This window comes from Tyto alba, unplaced genomic scaffold (genome assembly GCF_018691265.1).
Source record: "Tyto alba isolate M040663 unplaced genomic scaffold, T.alba_DEE_v4.0 Super-Scaffold_3, whole genome shotgun sequence".
Classification (NCBI taxonomy): Eukaryota; Metazoa; Chordata; class Aves; order Strigiformes; family Tytonidae; genus Tyto; species Tyto alba.
Window position 1 is genome coordinate 6,234,625 of NW_024881304.1, and position 20,993 is coordinate 6,255,617.

Genomic DNA, 20,993 nt, shown 5'->3' on the forward strand with positions numbered 1-20,993 from the left:
TGAAACATCTGTTTCCGCATAGACACTACTTAAGGAAAATTTAGTGAATAGGAGTTTCCTGGATGCAGTTCCTGGCATTGCAGATGCCTACAGGCTAGAGTGTTGTCTTCTTTGTCACTACATCTAGTTTCTAGTGTGTCCATTAGAGGACACTGCTAATAGTTACAAACACTTGCTTTTCCTCTTTTAAATTCCCCAGAAAACTTCAGTTTTAAAAGTATTTGTATGTGACTGCAAGTTATCTTTTATAAGCCCAAGAGGTATTTAATGTGCATTTTAGCTAATAAAAAATTTGTGGGGAGGAGCAAATGCTTTTATTTAGAGTTTAGATAACATGTAGAGGTATCTCATTGTGTTAAAGATACCTAATATTTTAAGACATAGTGGAAAGAATTTTAAGGGCAAAATTTAGTTTAGTATTCACTAGGCCACCGAATGAAATAAGGAGGGTGGACTTTTCTTCATTTTCTTATTTTGTTTTAGAAAATTTCCCTAAATTTTTCCTTTCCTTGTAGTTATGGTCCACAGAGGGAGAGGGGGAGGCCAAGCCTGGCATAGTAACAAGCAAGGCTTGTTACTTGTGGATTGGAAGTAGCAAATCACTTAATAGCAATTCTTTGCATAATCTCTTGCAGCTGACTGGCATTAAGCAGGTTCAGTACAAGGCTGGGTCTGTACGGGTGCTGGAATGCTGCCTGCCAGGGCTGGTACGTGCTGCCAGGAGCAGGGCTGTGGGAGGGTGGGCTTGGAGGTGGGGGATGCAGGGTCATTGCTGATAAGTGTATGCTAGGAGAGAGGGTTAGAGCAACTTCCTTCTAAAAACAGACAAGTTGTAAATACAGTCAAGGATTGTCTTACGCTTGTTGTTCCTTCGTTTCTGTTAATCCAGGAATCATTGCCAGTCTATACAGTGCTTTTAAAAACTCTCATTCTTGTTTGTTATTTTGTCTTATACTGCATGTTTTATATAATGAATATTTTGAAGTTTGTGTATGTTTTCCTCTCTGTAAAAGCATATTAATATTTTTGCTAATACCTAATCCAATTTTGAGTTTGCTTTAACTAATTTAGGATAATTTGAATAAAAAGTCATCAGCATCACATGGCAGTGCAAATTAAACTGTTATACAGATTTATGATTTAAAGAAAATGTTCTTTTATCAGATGAATTGCAGGGTGCACAATCAGAGACTGAGGCTAAGCAAGAAATTCAGCAACTGCACAAGGAGCTGATTGAAGCCCAAGAGCTAGCTAGGACAAGTAAACAAAAATGCTTTGAACTTCAAGGTGAGACCCAGATCAACTTGGTTGTGTTAGGGTATCCGTTAAAATTGCATTTATCAGGTAGTCTTAAAGTGGGGTCCGGTTTGCTGACTGTCTCATATAAATTTGTTCCATAGCATTCACAAATCCTTCATGGAATGTCAGAAACCTTTGCTTTTTTTCTGAACTCTATATCATACAGTCCAATTGAGCTCTGACTTTTGGGCTCAAGATAAACCAACATGTTTTCATAGTAGTGAATACATACTTGAACTCTGTATCTGTAATCTATGTAAAATATTTTCATCTACAGATATTGATTAATCTGTATTTCAGTCAGATAATGTACATAATTTAATGTACTCAATGGTAGTTCTTTGTTTAGGTCATCCTATCAGATATGTAGCTATATCATTATCATATGTATCAGCAAAACTGGGGGTTGTTTTTGACAGGTAATAGTATAGTCGAGTTTAACTGCATATTGTTCAGTGTTCTTTATGGGATATATTTACAGCTGTTTTTTTTTTTCCTCCTCCCACACTAGTTTCCATTTAGCACACATGGAGTTTTTGGATCAGGCAGCAGATTATATTAATTTCAAATTATTTATAATACTACCACAATAATGGAATGATGTCTTAATATTAACTGTTTATTAAAATACTTACACAGTTACTAGCTTTGATAACTTACTGAAATAATATGATTGTTTTAATCTTTTAATTTAAGGGGAAGTTGTGACTAAAATTAATTACACAGCTGAAATACATCTTACTAACAGAAACTTCTGGGCACATTTTCACTTTCATTTATAGCACTATTGGAAGAAGAGAGAAAAGCATATCGAGTGCAAGTCGAAGAATCTAGCAAGCAAATAAATGTTCTGCAAGGTATGAGTTTTTTCTTTCGCCCCACTCTTTAGGGAAAATATATAGCTTTGGAAGTTTCCGTGCTATCATAAGCACTAATAAACAAAAATGTTAATTGAGTATATGTTGTAAATCTGATTTCTTTCACCATATCTTTGAATTTTATTGTGAAATGTTTCCTGTCAGTTCCTATGGTTCTGATCATAACTTGGAAATGCAAAAGGTGTAATCTGCAACAGATACCTCTTCTCCTTCCTCTCTCCTTCAGTCTTTCTCAGCTTTCAATGATCCAGGAATTCTTACTGTGACTATCTTATCTTCAGAGAACTCAGAAGGTTTAGTCTCTTTTGTTCTATTCTGTGTTTTCACTTCATTGGTAAGGTCCTCTTAAAGAATTTTTTAATCCAGATCTACATCCAACCTCGGAGCGTGCAGTAAAATTTCAGCAACATAGACACTGTCTATGCTTTTTGAAAAAACAGTATGATCAGTCATGCTCTTTTCAGCACAAAATAATTATAGCAGAATGGAATCCAGTGATTTACGCAACTTGTGTGTCACTTATTCTATTAACTTGTCAGCCTGTTCACGTGAATGAGCTCATAGAGGCAGTCTAGCCTTAAAATCAGTGAGGGTTATATTATGACTTCCCTAGAGAAACCATTACTTTGAACATTTACTTAGCCATTGATTGTTATGAAACTTGTAGGAGCTCCATACCTCAGGATCTTTGTGACCATATCATTTGGTTTGGACCAAAAAATGGTTGTAAGGCAGATCAGATCAGCAGATAGGCAGATGGACTGACAGTCCTCACTTTCTTAGGAAATCAAAATAGCTTTAGCAAATTACTTTATGGGAAGTAGTTTGTGGAATGTGGTACTTGTCATATACCAGTTACACTGAGAAGCTTATTTAATAGCACTGTTTTTATATGAATGACAGCAAAGAATATTTATGTTTTCTGCCACTGCTCCTGTAAGAAGGAGGAGCTTACATAATACTCTTCAGAACAAGAGGAGCAATTTAGTTTTTAATCTTATCCTGCCAATGAAAATTATCCAAGTAAAAAATGCTGTAGCAAAAGTTAGAAATTAGAATTTCATAGTTATTTCTATGCAGAAAAAATAAACCTTTTTTTTTTCTCAAGAGAAGAGAATCAAAAGTTTGACAGAGTCAAACTTAAGTGTAAGATGTGTCTGTGTCAGTTCAATACTTTTTTGTTTCTTGAAGCCTTATCAAGTGAGGTCTTGCTAACATTTCCTCCTCTCTTCATTGTAGTTCAAAATGTTGTGATGTTCATTGTATGCTTGCTGCTTCCCAAACTTTTACGGTATGACACATCTCACAACTTGAGGAAAAGTGGTCAGGATATCAGGATTCTCTCTTGGCAGCCTCTGCAAACTGTAGCAGAGAAAAAATCCTGGCAGCTTCAGGCATTAACATTTCTTGAAGTATGTTGGTGGAATCAGTGTTTCGTGCCAACCAGTGCTACATGGTTTTGTATGTTTGTCATAGAGAAGAGAACGTGCCAGAGAAACAACTGAGATCCTGTCTCCACATGTGAAGTTCTTTAGATGAACAGATAGGTAAAGCAAGGAAATTCAAGTAATTTGTCATTACTTTTTTTAAAAAAAGTGAAGTGTTCAGTTTAGATGAGGTAATGGCTTACATAAATAACAGATATAATGGAAGTTGCTTTTTAATTGCACTTTCAAATTATATCCAGTGTTTCAGAAACCATTCCAATTTTCTTGGTAGTAATTATCCTGTGTAAGTTATTTCTACAACTCCACCAAACTTTATAAAGGCTTGTATGCGTTTGGCTTTTCAGTCATGTCATGCTTGTTTTCACGCTGGAACATTTAAAGGGAGAATTGTTCATCAACAGTGCAGGCAGAAGCAAAAAAAGCCCACCAGATTTCTTTGACATACTGCCATTACTGAGAAGCAGGAATTTAGCTTGGCTAGATAGAGGAAATACCAGAAGGATATGGTTTGGAAAAAATCAATCCTTTGCTCATTAATGGGCACTTGCTGTGTTAGCAAGTTGTAATTCTTGATGTTTTAGAAACGTGTGGTTTCCTAGCATACAGGTTAGGTAGGTTCAAGGCTTCTAATGTAAGGATACATGAAAGGCAATTGTTAATATGCGATGTGTTGTATTACTGTCAGGTTCTTCTCATCTACTACTTTGTTTGCTATTCTGTTAGTATAACCCTGTAGAAACTATTTACAAACAAATGAGGTGGTGGTAAGCCTCATGTTGCTCATGCATATTTAAAACCCCATCATGCTGCAAATGTCTTTGTTATGGAACAGATAGACTGTTTCATTTTATACAGAACTGCTGTGAAATCTAATTTAATGTTGTCTATAGTAGCTCTTACATATAACAATATATAGTAACTATCATATTTTTTTTCTCATACTGTCTTTTTCCTCCAGAGTGTGAAATAGGGTAATTCTTAGGTTCTTTAGTTTATTTAATGAGCCAGATGTCTTGCTGGAGCCTGTTCAGAGGAGGGGGGGAAAAAAATGCATTTTTCTTCTTTACTGTACATCAACTAACAGCAAAGTTTCTAGAATGTACCTGTATATGAATTGTTCATATACAGTGATATAGGTAGTACTGAAAAACATCAAGTATAGTTGTCATGAAAGTGCAAGTCTCTTGTGAGTAGTTTTTATGCTGTATCAGTTTACGGCAAGACTCACATTCTCCTTGTCATTTGCTGTAATGGTTTGAGAGAACAAAAATAAATACAAGTAATCTATGAAGGTTACTCAGCCTTGGTTATCTTCCCCATGCTTTCTGCTGTCCTCTTTTTGCCCTTTGCTTCTGAATCATGTAACTTTAAATACGTAATTCTAATCCTCTGCGATGTCTTTTATTAGATTTTGAAGTGATGTTAAGAACTTCACACTTTTCCTGTCAGAGCAGTTCTTCATTAATTTAGTAATTGCTTTTCCCCAAGTTAGAAATAAATTAAATACTTGTGAACTCTGATATGTATTCCTTAAAAAGCAAATCAGAAACATTGAGCAAATTAAACAGTTACATCATTTAAGGATTTAATTGTAATTTTGTTCTTTATTTCATATTTCCCTTTCCTCTGTACTGTGCTTTTTTTTTCTGTTTCCATGTGTGTTTATGAAAAATAGTTGTGCTCAGAGAAGAGATGTGTTTAGTAGTAAAAGAGTTTTGAATGGGAATAATTTATAAGGTTAGCTTCATGCAGAAATGTAAAATAGCCTACTGTCTATGTGATTGCTACACATTTACAGTAAACTGTAAGTGTTAAAGGACTTCTTATAGTTCAGTATATTCTGTGCAGCTGACCCTTTCAATTAAAAATTCATTTTGCAATTTGAAAAATGCTTTTTGGAAAGAAGTAAAGTAATTTTTATTTCCTTTACTACATGTTGAGACTGGTGTAGAAATTAGACTCTGTGCCTCAAATATTTATAGACATCACAAGTTAACTGCTGAACAGGCAGACATTTCCAATGTAGCTTTGCAAATGTTTGGCTTGTCACAGAAGCTTTCTTGCTTTTTCTCTTGTCCCTGTACTCCTCCGGTGTCCTTGTTCTATAATACCTGGTTTGCTTATAATGAAGTTAAATCTAAATCTTGATTGCAGATTTTTGAGAGTTGCTTTAGTATTGCACACATAACACAACCCTGTCTAAGAAAGCTTTGTCCAACTGTAATTCTCATTTCTTTTGACTCTAATACATGACCCCACATACATGCCTCTTCAAGGGTACAGAATTTGACAAGAGTAATATCTTTTTCAATTGCATTAAGATTCTTTAATCCTATTAAATATCAACAATTGAGAAAGGGAGGGTTTTTTTTGGATTTTCTGTAAATACAGTTTTTAAAAATATTAACATTAATGTATGCTTTCCAGCTCAGTTGCGCAGGTTACAGGAAGATATTGAGAATCTTCGTGAGGAAAAGGAGAATGAGGTTTCAAGCACTCGAAATGAACTAGTCAGTGCTCAAAATGAGATTCTGTCACTTCAACAAGTAGCAGAAAAAACAGCATCAGAACGAGATACAGATATTTCTACATTGCAAGACGAGCTACAGACAGTGCGAGCGGAACTGGAACGGTGGCGGAAAGATGCCTCAGATTATGAAAAAGAAATTGTCAGTCTACAAGCTAGTTTTCAGCTGAGATGCCAGCAGTGTGAGGATCAGCAGAAGGAAGAGGCTACTCGCTTAAAAGGTACTTGTTTAAAAGGATGTCACAGACCAGTGCTAACAGTAGCATCTTTCTCAATCTAATGAATGTCAGTTATTCAAATCACTATTAGTCTGTCTCTCTGTAGTCATTTACTATGGCTATATATACACATATACGTGTGTATTTATATAGGTGTATCAAGGCTTTTAGTGTTACAAAAGCTGGTTTGTATACTGCATTAAATAGTAATTGTCAATTTTGCCTAAATAGGCTTAGGTGCCCTTTGATATCAAGAGTAGACCAAGTAGAATTCCACTTAAACAGTACAAGTTTTCCATCTTTTCTAAGGGATTGATACTGCCACAGATTTTCAAAAGGGCTTATGTTACTTCTGTACAATTCAAGCCTGGAAGCAGATAGCTTCTGACCCTTTAATTTTTCTAGTAAAACTTCATTCGAGACAAAAAACTATGCTTTATGGCTTAAAACTGTTGATACCATCTCATTTTTAACATAAAAATGTTAAAACAAATTTAAAATTAAAGCTTTATTCTGGATGCATGATGTAGAGATATACAAATACATTGTGCTGACCAAACATAGCACTTGCTTTAGGCTCATTAGTGTTCCACATTACCTGTAATACACCTGTGCCTCGTGAGGACTGGTTGAGAGCCACTGCTCCAGGTCTTGGAGAATTTGCTAATAGAGTTCAAAAGTTCATGCTGAAACTTGGTACATGCCACAGAGAAACAGGCATAGATAAAATATGCTTTAAATTCTGAGTCGGATAATCTTTGTGAAGTTGTCAGAGAAGCCTTTTTCCAGTTCATACTCCAGTCTCTGTCATTGTGTTACTAAGATGTGTAACATTTGATTTTTATTTTTTTTTTTTAATCTATTTTACCAGGCACCGATTTATTTCAAAGGTGTCATTTTCACCATTTAGTTACTGCTTTAAACATTCTGTTCCTTGTAGCAGAGGCATGGTATCTAGTGATTCTAGTTGTTTGCTATTTTCAAGTCTGGGAAATACTTCAAACACACTTTTCCGTCGCTGTTTCTAAAGTACTAGAGTAGACCCATAAATAGACTATTTTCTACTCCTTTGTGTCTTAGAAGAAGCTTTCTTTAAAAAACCCCACTAGCTTGTTTAATGGCTCACAAAGCTCATAACAGTAGAAAATATTGTAATGTTTTATAGGTACTTGTGAGAGAATTCATGTGACATGATTATCATCAAGTGTATTTGAGATTTATGACTAATATCAGCTTTTCCTCCATTTCTTAGTTGGTGATACTTGAAGCAGTCATGAAATAATTTTACTCAATTCAATTAAATTTAATTCATTGCAGGTGAACTTGAAAAGTTGAAGGCAGAGTGGAGTGCTCTGGAGGCTGAATGTGCTACACTGAGAAAGGAAAATACTTTACTTACATCTGAACTTCAGCGACAAGAGAAGGAGCTTTCTAGGTAAGGGCACAATGGATTTGTCTAGGAATGTATCATAGTAGCTGAAGAGGGATTTTTATGTTGTTGTTTTTTCTTCCCAAAAGTGGTGCTAAATATGTGGTGGTGCTTCAGTAAATGTACTGAGATGTTATTTATATCGTCATATTGGGCTGAACACACTTTCATGCCAAATTGTTAAACCAAGCTATTCTTTCTATTTTGCAAAGGCTTCTGTATTACTTATCAGTCATATCATCATAAGGTAACCTGACTTATTTTGCTGCTTTTAATAAGGACTTGGAAGCGTGCATTGTGGAAGTATTTAGATTTACGAGTTATCCTTCTGCTTAAAAGATAATAAACCACATAGATTTCCTAATGTAAAATTTTCTCAGCATTCAGGGTTGGAAAATGATACTCAGATAGTATAGTGTCTCATGGAAGCCTGTCACATTACAGATAGTGATGATGGGCAGAAACAATATTCTCTATCATGTTTTGCTTAACAGCAAAATACAGATCTTTTTATCGCAAGTGCCATAATATCGTTTGGGAGGGTTTTTAGAGTTCAGGAATATTTACGTTTTACTGTATTTCTTTAGCTGTTTGACCAAATGACATTGCTAAAGGCTATCTGAATCTTCTGCCTGGAAGTAACTTCCCCTCTTATCCCTTCATCTGCTGTTATTATACTGCTGTAGAGTTTCAGATGTTGGAATTTAATTCGCAAAGTAAATATGGGACAGCAACTTTGTCTTATTGTGGATCTTAATTTTACCATCACACTTAGATATCTGTGCTTCTTCACTGTTGTAAGATCTAATTGAAGAAAAATGGAATTTTCCAACAGTAAAACACTTCTCTAGATAAGTAATGCATCATTTTACAGGAATCAAACCTCCCTTTTTCGTTACATCATGCCCTGATTTTCGCTTGGCTTTTTTTCATATGGAAGGTCACACAAGCAAATAAAGGATTTGCATAATGGCGACATGCAAGATCTCTCCCTTATTTTTCTTTCTGTCTTGCACAGGCACAAATTAACAGTACTTGGTTATTACACTGAAGTTTGTAATGGCTTCAGTTAGAGCACTCTATGGCTATTTCACAATTGCACTAAACACTTGAAGACTATACTAGCTGTTAGCTTATGCAACTGGAGTAAGTAGAAGCATGTTTGCAAATAAGTGAAATACTTCTAATAACCTTGGACAGACTTCTTGTTCCAAATTAATTTCAGAATACTTTGGAGTATATAATAAATCATTAGTGAACAATAAAAAGTAAAATAAGAAACTAAAAATTATGAATTATTTAAATTACAGATTATGATTAATTACGCACATTAAGGTGTGCACAAATATTTAAAAGCAAGACTATGGCCTATTGTGTCAATACTTTGTATTGGGAGACAGTGATGATCTGTGCTGCTGTGATTGCTCTGAGCTGATATTCCCATATTAAATAGAAGTAATATGTGAAGCTTGGGAGGATGAAAAGTGCTTTAAAAAAAATCCGTTTGTTTAAAACACATGAGGAATCAATTGGATTTTGTTTTTCAGCTCTCAGAAACAGAGTTTAGCGTTAACCAGCGATATAAGTGTTCTTGAAATGTCTCGAAAGGAACTTGAAAATCAGATGGGATCTTTGAGAGAAAAACATCAACAGGATGCAGCTAGTCTAAAAAGCCAACTCAGTGAAGCTGAGAGTCAAGCAAAAGATGTTCAGAAAGAGGTAACATGAAACATTATTTCTGTTTTGAGATAATTATTTCTGTTTTGAAAGAATATAATGCCTGATGACTGACTTTTAAGCTAAAATAAAAGGAAAACTACAAGATTTCTAGTAAAGAAAATTTTTCATACTTTTATTGCAAGTATTCTTATGTTAGCTGACAATATATAAACGGGGGATTAAATCTGAAAAGGAAGATTTCAGATAAAATGCCTTGAACGTGTTTTCGGAGCTTCCTAAAGTTTACTTTTGTGCATTACCTTAGTGAATTTACTTTTGAACTGTTCAGGCAGGTAAACCCTTATTCAGAGTCTTCCTGAACATCATGGTATAGAGTTTCATTATCTGTTATGAGTCAAAATTAGTGCTTTTTAGTCAGTATCATCTTCCTAGTTACATTTAAAGTCTTTTACTTGACAATGGGAGTACACATTCTTTAGAGAATTCTTTCATCTTACTGGATCACTAGGCTGCTGAAGATGATTAGCAGGCACATGAGGAAAAGCTAGCAGTTTGCATGTATATTTCATCTGCCTAGCCTCTAAAGATTATGTCTGGAGGAAGGCTATAATCTCCAACAATTACTTGCTTTCTCTTATGAGCATTTTGAGTGAAATTTTCCCCAGCCACTGTTTTTGGTTTCTTCTGCAGTCCTTTTCTTTGTCATTAATTCATCCATGTCACATTCCTTACCATTTTCAGAATTTGAAAAACCCAGTTTTGTTAGTCTGTGTTTTTGCAATCAGATATATTTGTAAAGATCCCTAATATTTTCAGTTTGTGGTAAATGCCAGTACTGAAATTCATTGTTTCTGTCCTTACTAATGCCTGTCACAAGGACTACTAGAAAGCTTGTGATCTATAGAAAAAACTGAATGTGAGTTTGAAAAATAAGCTGCCTATACCATAGGAACATGAGACATATTTACCCAGTATTGTTTGTACTGGACCCACACTGAGGATATGGCATGATAGTAATAAGGCATAATATGCTATAATTACTTTCTTACTCTTATGTTTGAGTTTACTATGTGGGAATAGGGTTTGATTTACCTCATACAGAATGTTGATTTTTGTACCTATTTGATTGCTGTAGGTATTTAAGCTACAGCCTAGATGTAAGACCACTATTTAAATCTAAAGGACTCCTTGTCCCCCATTTCTTGTTTTGTCTTCATAGTTTTTACAGTCCTTTACAATATGATAATAATTGTTTGGTATGAGAGATCAGTTAAGGCCTTGCACTTACTTCATATTTCCTTGGTTTTAGTAACTCTAGCCCTTCAAAGTCAGGGACAAAAAGCTTTGTTTATTTCTAAACAAATATTTTTCTACCCTGCTTTTATGAAATTATGGTGTACTGATCCAAGGCGAGTTACTCTAGGCAGATGCCAGGGAAGGAAGCTGTGTGCTAAGCAAATGCAGTAATGTGTTGGGTGTCCAGGGGTCTGCAGACTGTTTTCTCTTTGTCTTTAGTATGAAAGAACACAGACTGTGCTCTTGGAGCTGAAGGCTAAGTATGAGATTGCTGAACAAGAAAACCAGTCACTCACAGAAGAGCTCAAACAGTGTAAAGAAAGCCTGAAGCTGCTACAAGAAAAAGGAAACAATGTAAGTCTGTATAAAATATGTGGGGAAGTCAGGTTATGATACTGACAGTTCTGTTGATTGAGGGAGTATGTAAGTGTCAAATAGAAAAGGACAGACTTTTTTTTTTTTTTAATTAATAAAAAAAGACCGTGTACCTATTATATGCAAAATTCCGTTCTGATACTACCTGTGCAAATTTTCAGGTCACTACACTGTTACAATTATGTATGCAAGTTGAATTTATAGTTGTATGACAGTTTTAAATATGGCTTTAGATAACAGCTCTCGAAAACATCTGGCTTCGATACATCTGGCTTCGAAACTAGTGAACCAGAACTAAGTAAAACTTTCTAATTTCAGAGAATGATACATGAGTAAAAACGAGAAACTGGTATCCAAATGAATTAAGCAAGCTTTTTCAAGATGCTTTTCTTTCATTAGTATTTATTACAATGGATGTTCCCTCCTTACTCTTGCTCATGCTTCTTAACAGTGGTTATCCCTGATCGGCTCATGCTTTAAATGGTGCATCTGAACTGTCCTTTCTATTCACTAATGAAAATATGCTTTTCTCTTGCAATTCATTTGAGAGGTTGTCATTAGAATTGAGTTTACAGGTAGGGACAGCTGTTTTTTTTATACTGAGACTTGTGAAATCCTCCAAACGTTAAGGGTATGGTGGACCCATAAGTTGTTCATAGCTTTATTTTAGATGCCTTACTACCCTGGGATGGTTGGTTTATTGTCTTCCTGTACTGCCTCTATGATCAGTGCAGGGTGAACAACCCCTGTAGTGGACAATACAAAACAGGAGGATAATGGATGCTCTGTAATAGCCTATTAGAAAACTGTTTCTCTGAATACAAAGAAAGTTTTACAGGTCCCACACTCTCAAAGAAGCTGAGTGGTAGATGATCAAAATTTGTATGAATACTCTTGCCATAGCAAATTACTGAGTGTAAACCTCTAATGTAGTAGAGCTGTCAAAGATGTAAAGAATTGAAAGTCCTCCTCACTTTTTTCAGCCATATTTTGAGGAATATGATGTTATAATTTTCTTGGAACCTACTTCCTGATTAGATTTTCTGCAGTGCTCAGATAATACTGAGTTACTAAAGTAGGCAGAAGTCAAAAACAAACAACCAAAAAGAAACCATTCTAATAGAAGAGATCACACTGAATAAATAATTTTGAACATGAGATTTTTCTGCTCTGTTAAAAACATTAACCTTAGGATTAAAATGATCAGTAGAAAAAGGGAAATAGTAGAGGGAATAAATGCTGTGAAGGGAATTGGAGCACCTGATGAAAGCAGAAAAGCTTGCAAGGTAAGGGAGATTTTAGTAAGAATTTGAGGTGAGTATTTAAATGAAATCAGGAACCACAGCAGCTGCCACAATCTGCTTCCAGAGGAGGAGTTAGTTATGACAGTTGAAATGTGTTGGTCACAGTATGATGACGAGCATCTAGTCATGTAAGGACTTCTGGGAGAAGCTTGCTCTTCAAGTAAGCATTACTCACAATCAGTAATGTAAAAGGTGTCTATCTTGTGGATTATTTGAAGCATTGTGGATACTGGACTGAGTTCCAAGGTCAAATTTTTCAGTTACTATTGTCCTTATGCTGGAATCACTACCTGCTACTTCATTTCTGAGGACAGGGTCCCACAGAAGGTGACTTCCCATTGTAGGCTTTGTTCCTTTTTGTGGCCCATCTGTATCTGAGTTTGTATATATTCATATTCTAATAAAAGATGCACATTTTTGATTAAGCACCTAGTTCAATACTCCTTGACACTAAGGATATTTATTATATATTGCTAAGTTCATAAGGGGGAAAATTTAATCGTTTGGAGGCAATTTCATTTAATGTGGTGGATATTTATCATCTGTTATACTTGCCAAGATGCAACAGCCATGAATGTGTATAACTTAAAAAAAAAAAATCTGTAGAATTGCTACTTCACTGAAGAAGACTTCTCTACTCCATTTAGGATATTTAAATACTGACGTTTTATACTTAAGTTTTATCTGTAAAAAAAATTGCAGTGTTGTGTTCTGAAACGCTTAGCAGTGTGGTGTACTACTTGTGCTTGCATGCTTGTGGTCACTGATTATTTTCTGATGTGCTTTATAAGACAGATTTATTTATGTGAATGGTTTGAGAACATGAGCTGCTCTGGTTGACTTAAATTTCTGGCACTTTTTTGAACACTGCTGTGATTATTTCTACCAACATGTTTTCTGTGGGAAGGTGGCACTCTGATTTGTGACACCAATGACACAAAAATAATCCTGCATGAAAATTACTTCAATAGTTACCATAATTTTTCTATTAAATATTTGCCTTGATCAAAAGAAATTTGAATTGAATGGCAGAGACTAGAATACCTTTTAAGATTCCTGTGTTTTGAACCATATTGGAGGTTCTATGATTAAGTGACTTCTACAGATTCATAACAGGATGCGATTTTATTTATCAATCACAATGTTTTAGAAAGTATTCAAACATTAATTTATTATTCATTTATTTGAACAAAATCAAGGTCACTTCGGCACAAAAATATTATTAAAATATTTAGCATGGTTTGAACTTAACCTCTGTGTGTCTTTCTGTGTGCACAAACATATAGGCTCGGATACTTCTAAGAACAGCTTAAAAGGAGTTTAGGTCCATTTTGGGTTTTAATTTATCCTATTAAGGATAGAGGCTGTCCATCCAGAATGTGAAGTAGTTTACAAGTAATTTAACGTAGCTGATAAAATGTGTAGATGTCTCTAATGAGGCCATAAGCTAAGTGAACCCTGCAATCTTGCCAGCTGGAAGTTCGGCCCAGCAGCAACATTTGATTGATTTTCAGAATTTCATTTGGTCACAAGGCTGATGACCTGCCAGAGGTGCTGATCTTTGTCATCTTTTTGTTATCTCTAATCGAAATGTACTTCCCTGCTTTATAGTAAACTTGATGTTGATTGTACACTCATGTTACAATCTCACGGGAACATCTGAACTATTGGGTTTGCCTGTGGATGTAGTCGTAATTGATTCACTAATGGAGAAAAAAGATTGTTTATCTTGGAGGCTGGTGATGGAAAATGGGAAAGGATAACTAGCAAGGAATGCAGAAGTTAGCTGAAACATTCAGTATCTGGTGTGAGTCTTTCTACCTTAAGAAATCCAGATGGGATTTCCTATCACTTAGAAAAACTAAAACCAACTTTAAATAAGATACAGGCAAATCAGTTTAAGATTTGTATTGTTTTTAAGTGCTAAATTCCAAGTTGTGACAAGAGGTTTCTTAGAACATTTTCTGCTTACTTCCCTTTATTTTTAAACATCCCTGTTCATTTTAGTAGAGTGGTGTACTAACTTTGTATACCAGATTAGATAATGCTATATTGTGTTAGATGTCTTTAATACATTTCAATTAAAACAAAACTCACTGACTTATTTTCCCCTCTCTAAATCATCTTTACCTGATTGATTTATAGCACAAAGTGATTTTTAATATCCCTTCCCTTCTTTAGCCTTCCATATTACAACCCGTCCCAGCCGTATTCATCGGCCTAATCCTGGCTTTCCTGTATTGGTGTTACGGCCCATTGTGGTAGCGAAAGGTACAAGCACTACTGTTCAGTCAATGTATGTTTGTCCCTCTCACCTGTTTGTGCCATTTCTGTATAAAATAGTGCATGGTGAAATGCTCACAGGTATTTCTTTACCTGAAGCAAACCCTTCATTTAATATGCCATTCTGTTGATACTGATGAGCTGAGCAATCAACTAATCATCTAACATCTGTATGATTTCTTTAATTCTAACAATGAATTTTGTTCTAACTGGTTCTGAATGTGCCTCTTCTAACTTGGTCTCAGTTTGTCTTTAGCACATGGGCTACCTTTTGCACAATGCTGCAATGATAGGGCCTGTAAGAAAACTTAATTGCTTCATTAACTATGAAAAATGAAGAGTTTGCCTCTAAATAATAATAAAAATCAACAAGCTTTGGTTCCTATTTGCGGACTAAGAAATTCCTGTCTGGCTCTAAACACTTTAATTTTTCTCACTCTTGCTATGAAGAAGATGGAGGAAAAAAAAAGACAAGATGAGAAATAGGTTGTTGGTTTGTATTCTGAACTCAGCTTGCATTTTCTCTAACATCTCTCCGTGTGTCCTCCTCTTAAAATGCTATTGTTGTCATGAAATGTTGTAACAGTCCATTAGAAATTATATTGTTAGGATCTGCTACAAACTACCTTCATAGATCTGGATTTAAACATTGAAAAGCTACGTTAAAGATGTCAGTACTGCATAAACCTGTGTCTAGCTATTACTTGGCACAAGTGATATTTTAAACATCTTAAGCCCTCACATGTTTAATAGCACATTTCTTTGAGGTGCGTACAGTAATGAAGCTGGAAATACGGAACTGCCAAAAGTTCTTCTGATGATCCTCAGTCGTGAAGAGTTGTGGAGTTCCCTTTGGTAGAGAAACACGGTTTACTGCGATGCTCTTAAGTCAGGACTAGCCTGCAGTAGGGCTCATGGGTAACGTTTTAGTGATGCCTATCAACAGGTACTCAAGACTTTCAGGAACCACGGGGTAAACTGATTAGTATGAATTAGAACAAATATGATATTGATTTTTTTTTTCTCTCCACACAGAGACAATGGCCTTGGATGCCTGTGATGGCAGCTTTGGTTGCTGTAACAGCCGTGGTGCTGTACCCAGGCCTAACCAGAGCTTCTCCATGAGAACTGTTGTTGAATCCATACACCGTCCTCCCTTTAGAAGCTGGCAACATTCATATACTGAGGGAAAACAGATTAATTCTCTTTCTTTTACCTCTTAATACAGCACAGCTCTGCGTGAGAACAGCAGTAGGGTCATTTGCTTTAAACTGTATAAAATGTATCTGTCTATAAAGAGGGAATAAAATTGTGATTCATCATACTGTGAGCAATATTTTTGCTTACAATTTCATGCAAGTTTTAAATTAGTATGTTGGGATTCTGAATAATATAATGGTGGCCTAAAGTAGGCTTCTTGGTACCAAATTATTTATAATGGCTAGGGTTGTGGATGCTTACTTTAGAATCTGATTGCCAGATTTAAAATAAAAAACACATTTCTGATTTGGACACCCAAGCCAAGTAACCTTTCAGATACTTGGAAAAGAGATGCAGTGTGCTCAGTGCCTTTCAGTGTGATATTTTTTTTTTTTTTTTTTTTTTTTTTTTTAATAGTATACCATTTTACTTGCTGTTAGTCACTGAGCTGTTGGGAACAAGACTTAAGAAAACTTCTCTTACCACACCTTTTGAAGGAAGCATATTTTTCTTTGATAAGGGTTGCTTTATTAATGATTTTTGGGAATAAACACAATTCATGCCCAGCCTTAAAGAGATAGAGATATTGATGGTGAAGACCAGCCTAAAGTATTTAGTGTGCGCGTGTGCGAGTGTAAGCATGTGTGTGTTCTTGAGTGAACTAAGGTATTTCTGGGAGCAAGTACTTGGTCATTTGATGGACATAGTGCAGTGATTCAACTTACGTTAACTTTAGTTTGAATGTAATTTATTAAATTTCATATATTTAAAGAGCTACATTCTTTAAAAGTATGAATACTTTCTCACATATCACATGTATCAATTTATTTTTTCAGTCATTTGATACTTTCTGACTTGAGCTGGAGAAGCTCTTAGATAAGCTTTTGTTGACGTAAATTTATTAAGAGAACTGCTATAATAAGTCTGTGATTAGCCAAAAATATATAAGATACATAAAATACTACAAAATTGGAGTCATATACCTGATGAAGTATTGTCAGGTGAAGATGATTTTAATTTGGTAGTAAAATTTTGTGCATCCTTATCACATGGCTGTAAGTATGATGCAGTGGTCCCCATTACAAAGTTTCTTTTCCTTATCAAAGTACTATAACTACTGCTATTTGCTGACTTTTGGTGGGAATCACTGTAGTTAGTGCTGAATTAAATGTAGACCATAGTTGTCTTGTTCAGCTCAACAGTTCTGTCAAAAAGGTTTATTAAAGACTTAAATAATATACTAAAGAATGGTAAAGTAAAATGGCTCTGGTAAAGGAAACTTCAAAACAGGGAGGTAATCTCAGCAATTCAATTGGCTTTAAAGAATGTTATGGCAATCGACAGATAGTTTATTTAAATAGAAATTTAGCATATAACTTACTTTGTGAGGTTTTAAGGGTCATTGTCCTTTAATTAAAGGTTCTATCTTACGTTAAATGGGATTTGCTAATGGGAGGATTATTAGTCGGAAAAAATAGTCCACAAGTGACTTGTAGAAAATATTGTCATTTAGTTCATTCATTTCATCCTTTTCAGTTGCAGGAAGTCACCCAACCACAGAACACTCGTATGCCAGTGGTACTTAGTACCTCTTGTATATAGGTTATTGCAAATATTGTTCTGAAATGCTTAACTTCAGAATTACATTTTTTAAAGTAAATAATTGTTTTAAATCTATTTTGTAAAGATATAAAATACAATAGAATTTCTGGAGTACAGATTAAACTATTTGCACTAACACACATGATGTGCATGATTTAATAAAATAACTTTACTCTCCCTATGCATGTTTGAGTTGAATGTCATTTGAAAACAAAAGATTAATGCTAAGTTTCTTTTGCTCTAGATATTGCCACAGTTACTAGGCACAATGTCTGCAGCATGTTCAGTAATAGCAAAAGACTTTTTCCCCCTTGTATTTCACATTTTCACTGGTTCAAGTATTTCATCTAGCTGATCTCTCCCATCTGTGGTTTTCAGAAAGAAGGTGGGGAGGAGAGAGCCGTGGAAAGCCTGGGAGCATATTGCCATGGGTGGGGGTGGAAAATCCTCACAGCTGAAAGGTGGATTGTGCCTGTGCCAGGGGTTGTTGGACTTGAGGAGCAGTGCCTGCACGTAGTGGGGCAGCAGTGGAAAGCCCTTCTGGGGAAAGGGAGCCTGATGCTGCCTCCTTTCTTTAGCATCTTGAGCTCCCTACGTGTCCCTCTTTCAGCTGCTGTTTCTTTTCAAATGGCTTCTGTTCCCTCCTCCCTGCAAGCAGCACGTAGAGATGGTGTGAGGAGGTGGAGTGGAGCCTGGTGGAGCAGTGTTCCCTCATGGCTGGCAGCGGGGAAGGTGCCGAGTTCCCCGGGACCAAATTTGGGGCTGGCCTGCACTGCCAGTTAGTGCCCCGTACTGAGCAGCGCTGCCTGTCACAAGTTGTTCTTGTATTAAAGATAAACGTGTTCTCAGAAATGTTGAGAGCATCAGAGAGCTGAAATTTGAGACCCAACATGGTTGTATTATAGGAGAAAGTTTTCTAATTTATTTATGTGCATGTGTGCATATTTATGTTATATACATGGGTGCATAGTACACGTTGCATGGGGGTTTGTGCTTCCAAGTATACCTGTGGTTCCCTAATACAGTGCCTTTCCAGGGAGTTCTTGACATTTGCATGTTCAAAAGGATCAGGAATGAGCTAAAATGCACCGTTCACTCTTTAGTTGTGAGAATCCCTGGAGAAGGGTTTGGATAACTGGGAAGCTGCTGTTCTTCAGTGCTTTGATACTAAAGCAGCAAGTGGAGTTATTTTGCAATCACTGTACACACAAACCTTTCTGGCTTTTTGTTGCATTTGTTTATGGTAAATGTGTGTGCTTTTTTACATTCATATTTAGGTTCTTTTTAGTTGTGAGGCTTGATTAGCTAAGCCTTAGAGTTACTGTAATGAGCAGCTTTTCACAAATGTGTAAGATTCTCTACTTGTAAAATAAGTGCTCTGAGGTTGCATTGAAGTTTGAGGGTTTTAAAAAGGTTCCTCACACTAGAAAAAGTAGTCTGAGAGTTGCTTTATCAGTTGCTAGTTCACTTTGGAAGATTTAATATAATAAAATATCTGAACAATTTTTCAGCTTTGTCCTGGTGTCCTGACTAAGGCACCTTTTTTTTTTTTAATTTGAAAAGAATTCTACATACATAGGGACTATAACAGCAGACCTTTTCTTTAAAAATATAAATATTCCATATATAAAAAATATAGAGTAATTTTCCCGTTTCTTGTAGCTGAGTTAAATGCATTCTTCCAGAGTCTTAGCCTGATCTTTCTTGAAGAATCTCTGGATTTTTTGGGTGTTAAATGGAGAATTGTAAGCCTGCACAATATATTGCAAAGTTTTCGCATAAAATAGTATGTGAGACTTAGTATCAAATGACTGATTATTGAAGCAAAGGTAACCATCTGGGCATGTATTTTGGGGGTATATTCCTAAGTTATTTTTCTTTTTCTAAATCAAATCTTCAGAAATACGTTACTTACTAAATTTTAAGTGTGCTTTACGTAAGATTTTGAATGTCTCCTGCCTTAATCTATAGGGCTCTACCACTTGCAGAAATCACTTCTTCAGCTTGAATCTCTTCCATGACATATCCACTGCCGAGATACATTTCACCAGCAGCATCAGAGTGCTTTAAAACACCAGGTCACTGCGACGCTTTTGGGAAGCTACTGGAGTTTGCACTAGCTCTGCAACTGAGGCTGGCCAGTTTTCACCAAGGACCTTTTTTCCCTCTGGCTTTTCATCCACCATTAGTGTTTCATTAGCAACTGGCTTAAGATTTTGAGTCTCCATTAATGTAGCAATTGATCATATGAAAGAATTAGAAGCCATATTCTCTCCCTCTCGCACGCGTGTACCTCTGGATGTGTTTGAAGGGTGATTGCTTCCAGCAAACAGCTGCATTGAATTCCCCAGACCTAGCTGATTTACTCAGCCCAGTCCCTCTTCATGTGTGCTTCTGGACACAGAATTCCTTTCTTTCTTCTCTGGCAGGGAATTGGGCTGCAGTATGGGTCTCCCAGTTCTTCCTGCCTTCCCAGGTTTTTACTTTGTGCTAACTGGTTCAAGGTAACGAGCAAAGGTTTTCCCACAGAGCCAAGGTGCTCTGCTTGGGGAGAGGGTTGCATCCACCACTGCTTTAAAAACAGTGTGTGCTACCAGTATTTAAATAAAGGCTCCCAGCAGTAGAAGGCAAATCAACAACTGAAACTGGTACCATTCCAGCACTGTAGTATCTGACTTTGCAGTATTGTTTGGTAAAAAACACTGTAGGCAAGCAGTCCAAGGCAACAACCTGTTCCTGTTCAGCACTTCATTGATGTTTTTCTTTCCCCTTCAGGTTTTAACAGGGATGACTACTGAACCTCTTCTGGTTTATCGATCATACACTGTTGAACACTGGTGAGCCAAAACCAGATCCCTGCAGGACAGTAGGGAAAACATTCATAGAATAATTCCTTCACTTAGTTTTTGCAATCTGTCAGCTGGTTTTTGATCTGGATTTATTAGTTACAACGATAGTAGCGTAGCAATCACCTCTACTGACATGTCAAATGATTTACAGAAGTCTTGGTTTAATAATATCAATAAAATTAAGTTTTTTAAAACTTAAAAGAGCTATTTTATTTTAAAAATGCTTTGTTACGCATGAATTATTCTACATTCTTTAATTTTGTACTGATTGCTTCCCATAAATTACTTTGTGATTTTCTTAGATATTAAAGTGAAGCAAAACCAGTCCTTTTCCCAAGATCATACATTTTACTCTCTTCCCTCAGCCCCCTCATGTTGTTGCCCATTACTGCCGCTTCCCTCTATAAGGTGTTTCTAATTTGAAATTATTGATGTGACAGTTTAAATTTTTCAGTCTACTCAATTTGGCTCAGCATTATTCCCAGTGCTGGAAATGTAACAGTTCTGACACACCGAGAGTGTGAATGCATGTGTACACATTGCTGTTCTGCGATTGTGCTTGCATGCGTTAAAACAGATTACTTGCATTTAGCAACAGTGAGACT

The 20,993-nt window shown here is 35.9% G+C and overlaps 1 protein-coding gene across 40 annotated transcripts in view; it reads left to right on the forward strand.

Annotated features, from left to right (window-relative positions):
- Positions 1-17,724, forward strand: part of LOC104366569 (sarcolemma associated protein) — an 87,880-nt gene extending 70,156 nt beyond the window's left edge. For 22 of the 40 annotated variants that reach the window (XM_042799428.1, XM_042799438.1, XM_042799448.1 and 19 more), the window contains 7 exons: positions 1,165-1,287; positions 2,082-2,156; positions 6,053-6,373; positions 7,688-7,805; positions 9,347-9,518; positions 10,995-11,129; positions 15,773-17,724. In XM_042799428.1, the coding sequence (XP_042655362.1) occupies positions 1,165-1,287; positions 2,082-2,156; positions 6,053-6,373; positions 7,688-7,805; positions 9,347-9,518; positions 10,995-11,129; positions 15,773-15,862 (1,034 nt within the window). In that variant the 3' untranslated portion in view covers positions 15,863-17,724. Of the gene's footprint in view, positions 1-635; positions 708-1,164; positions 1,288-2,081; positions 2,157-6,052; positions 6,374-7,687; positions 7,806-9,346; positions 9,519-10,994; positions 11,130-14,635; positions 14,732-15,772 lie in introns of those variants that run through there. The other 18 variants (XM_042799431.1, XM_042799432.1, XM_042799440.1 and 15 more) reach the window with 4 other exon arrangements.
- The last annotated feature ends 3,269 nt before the right edge of the window (positions 17,725-20,993 follow it).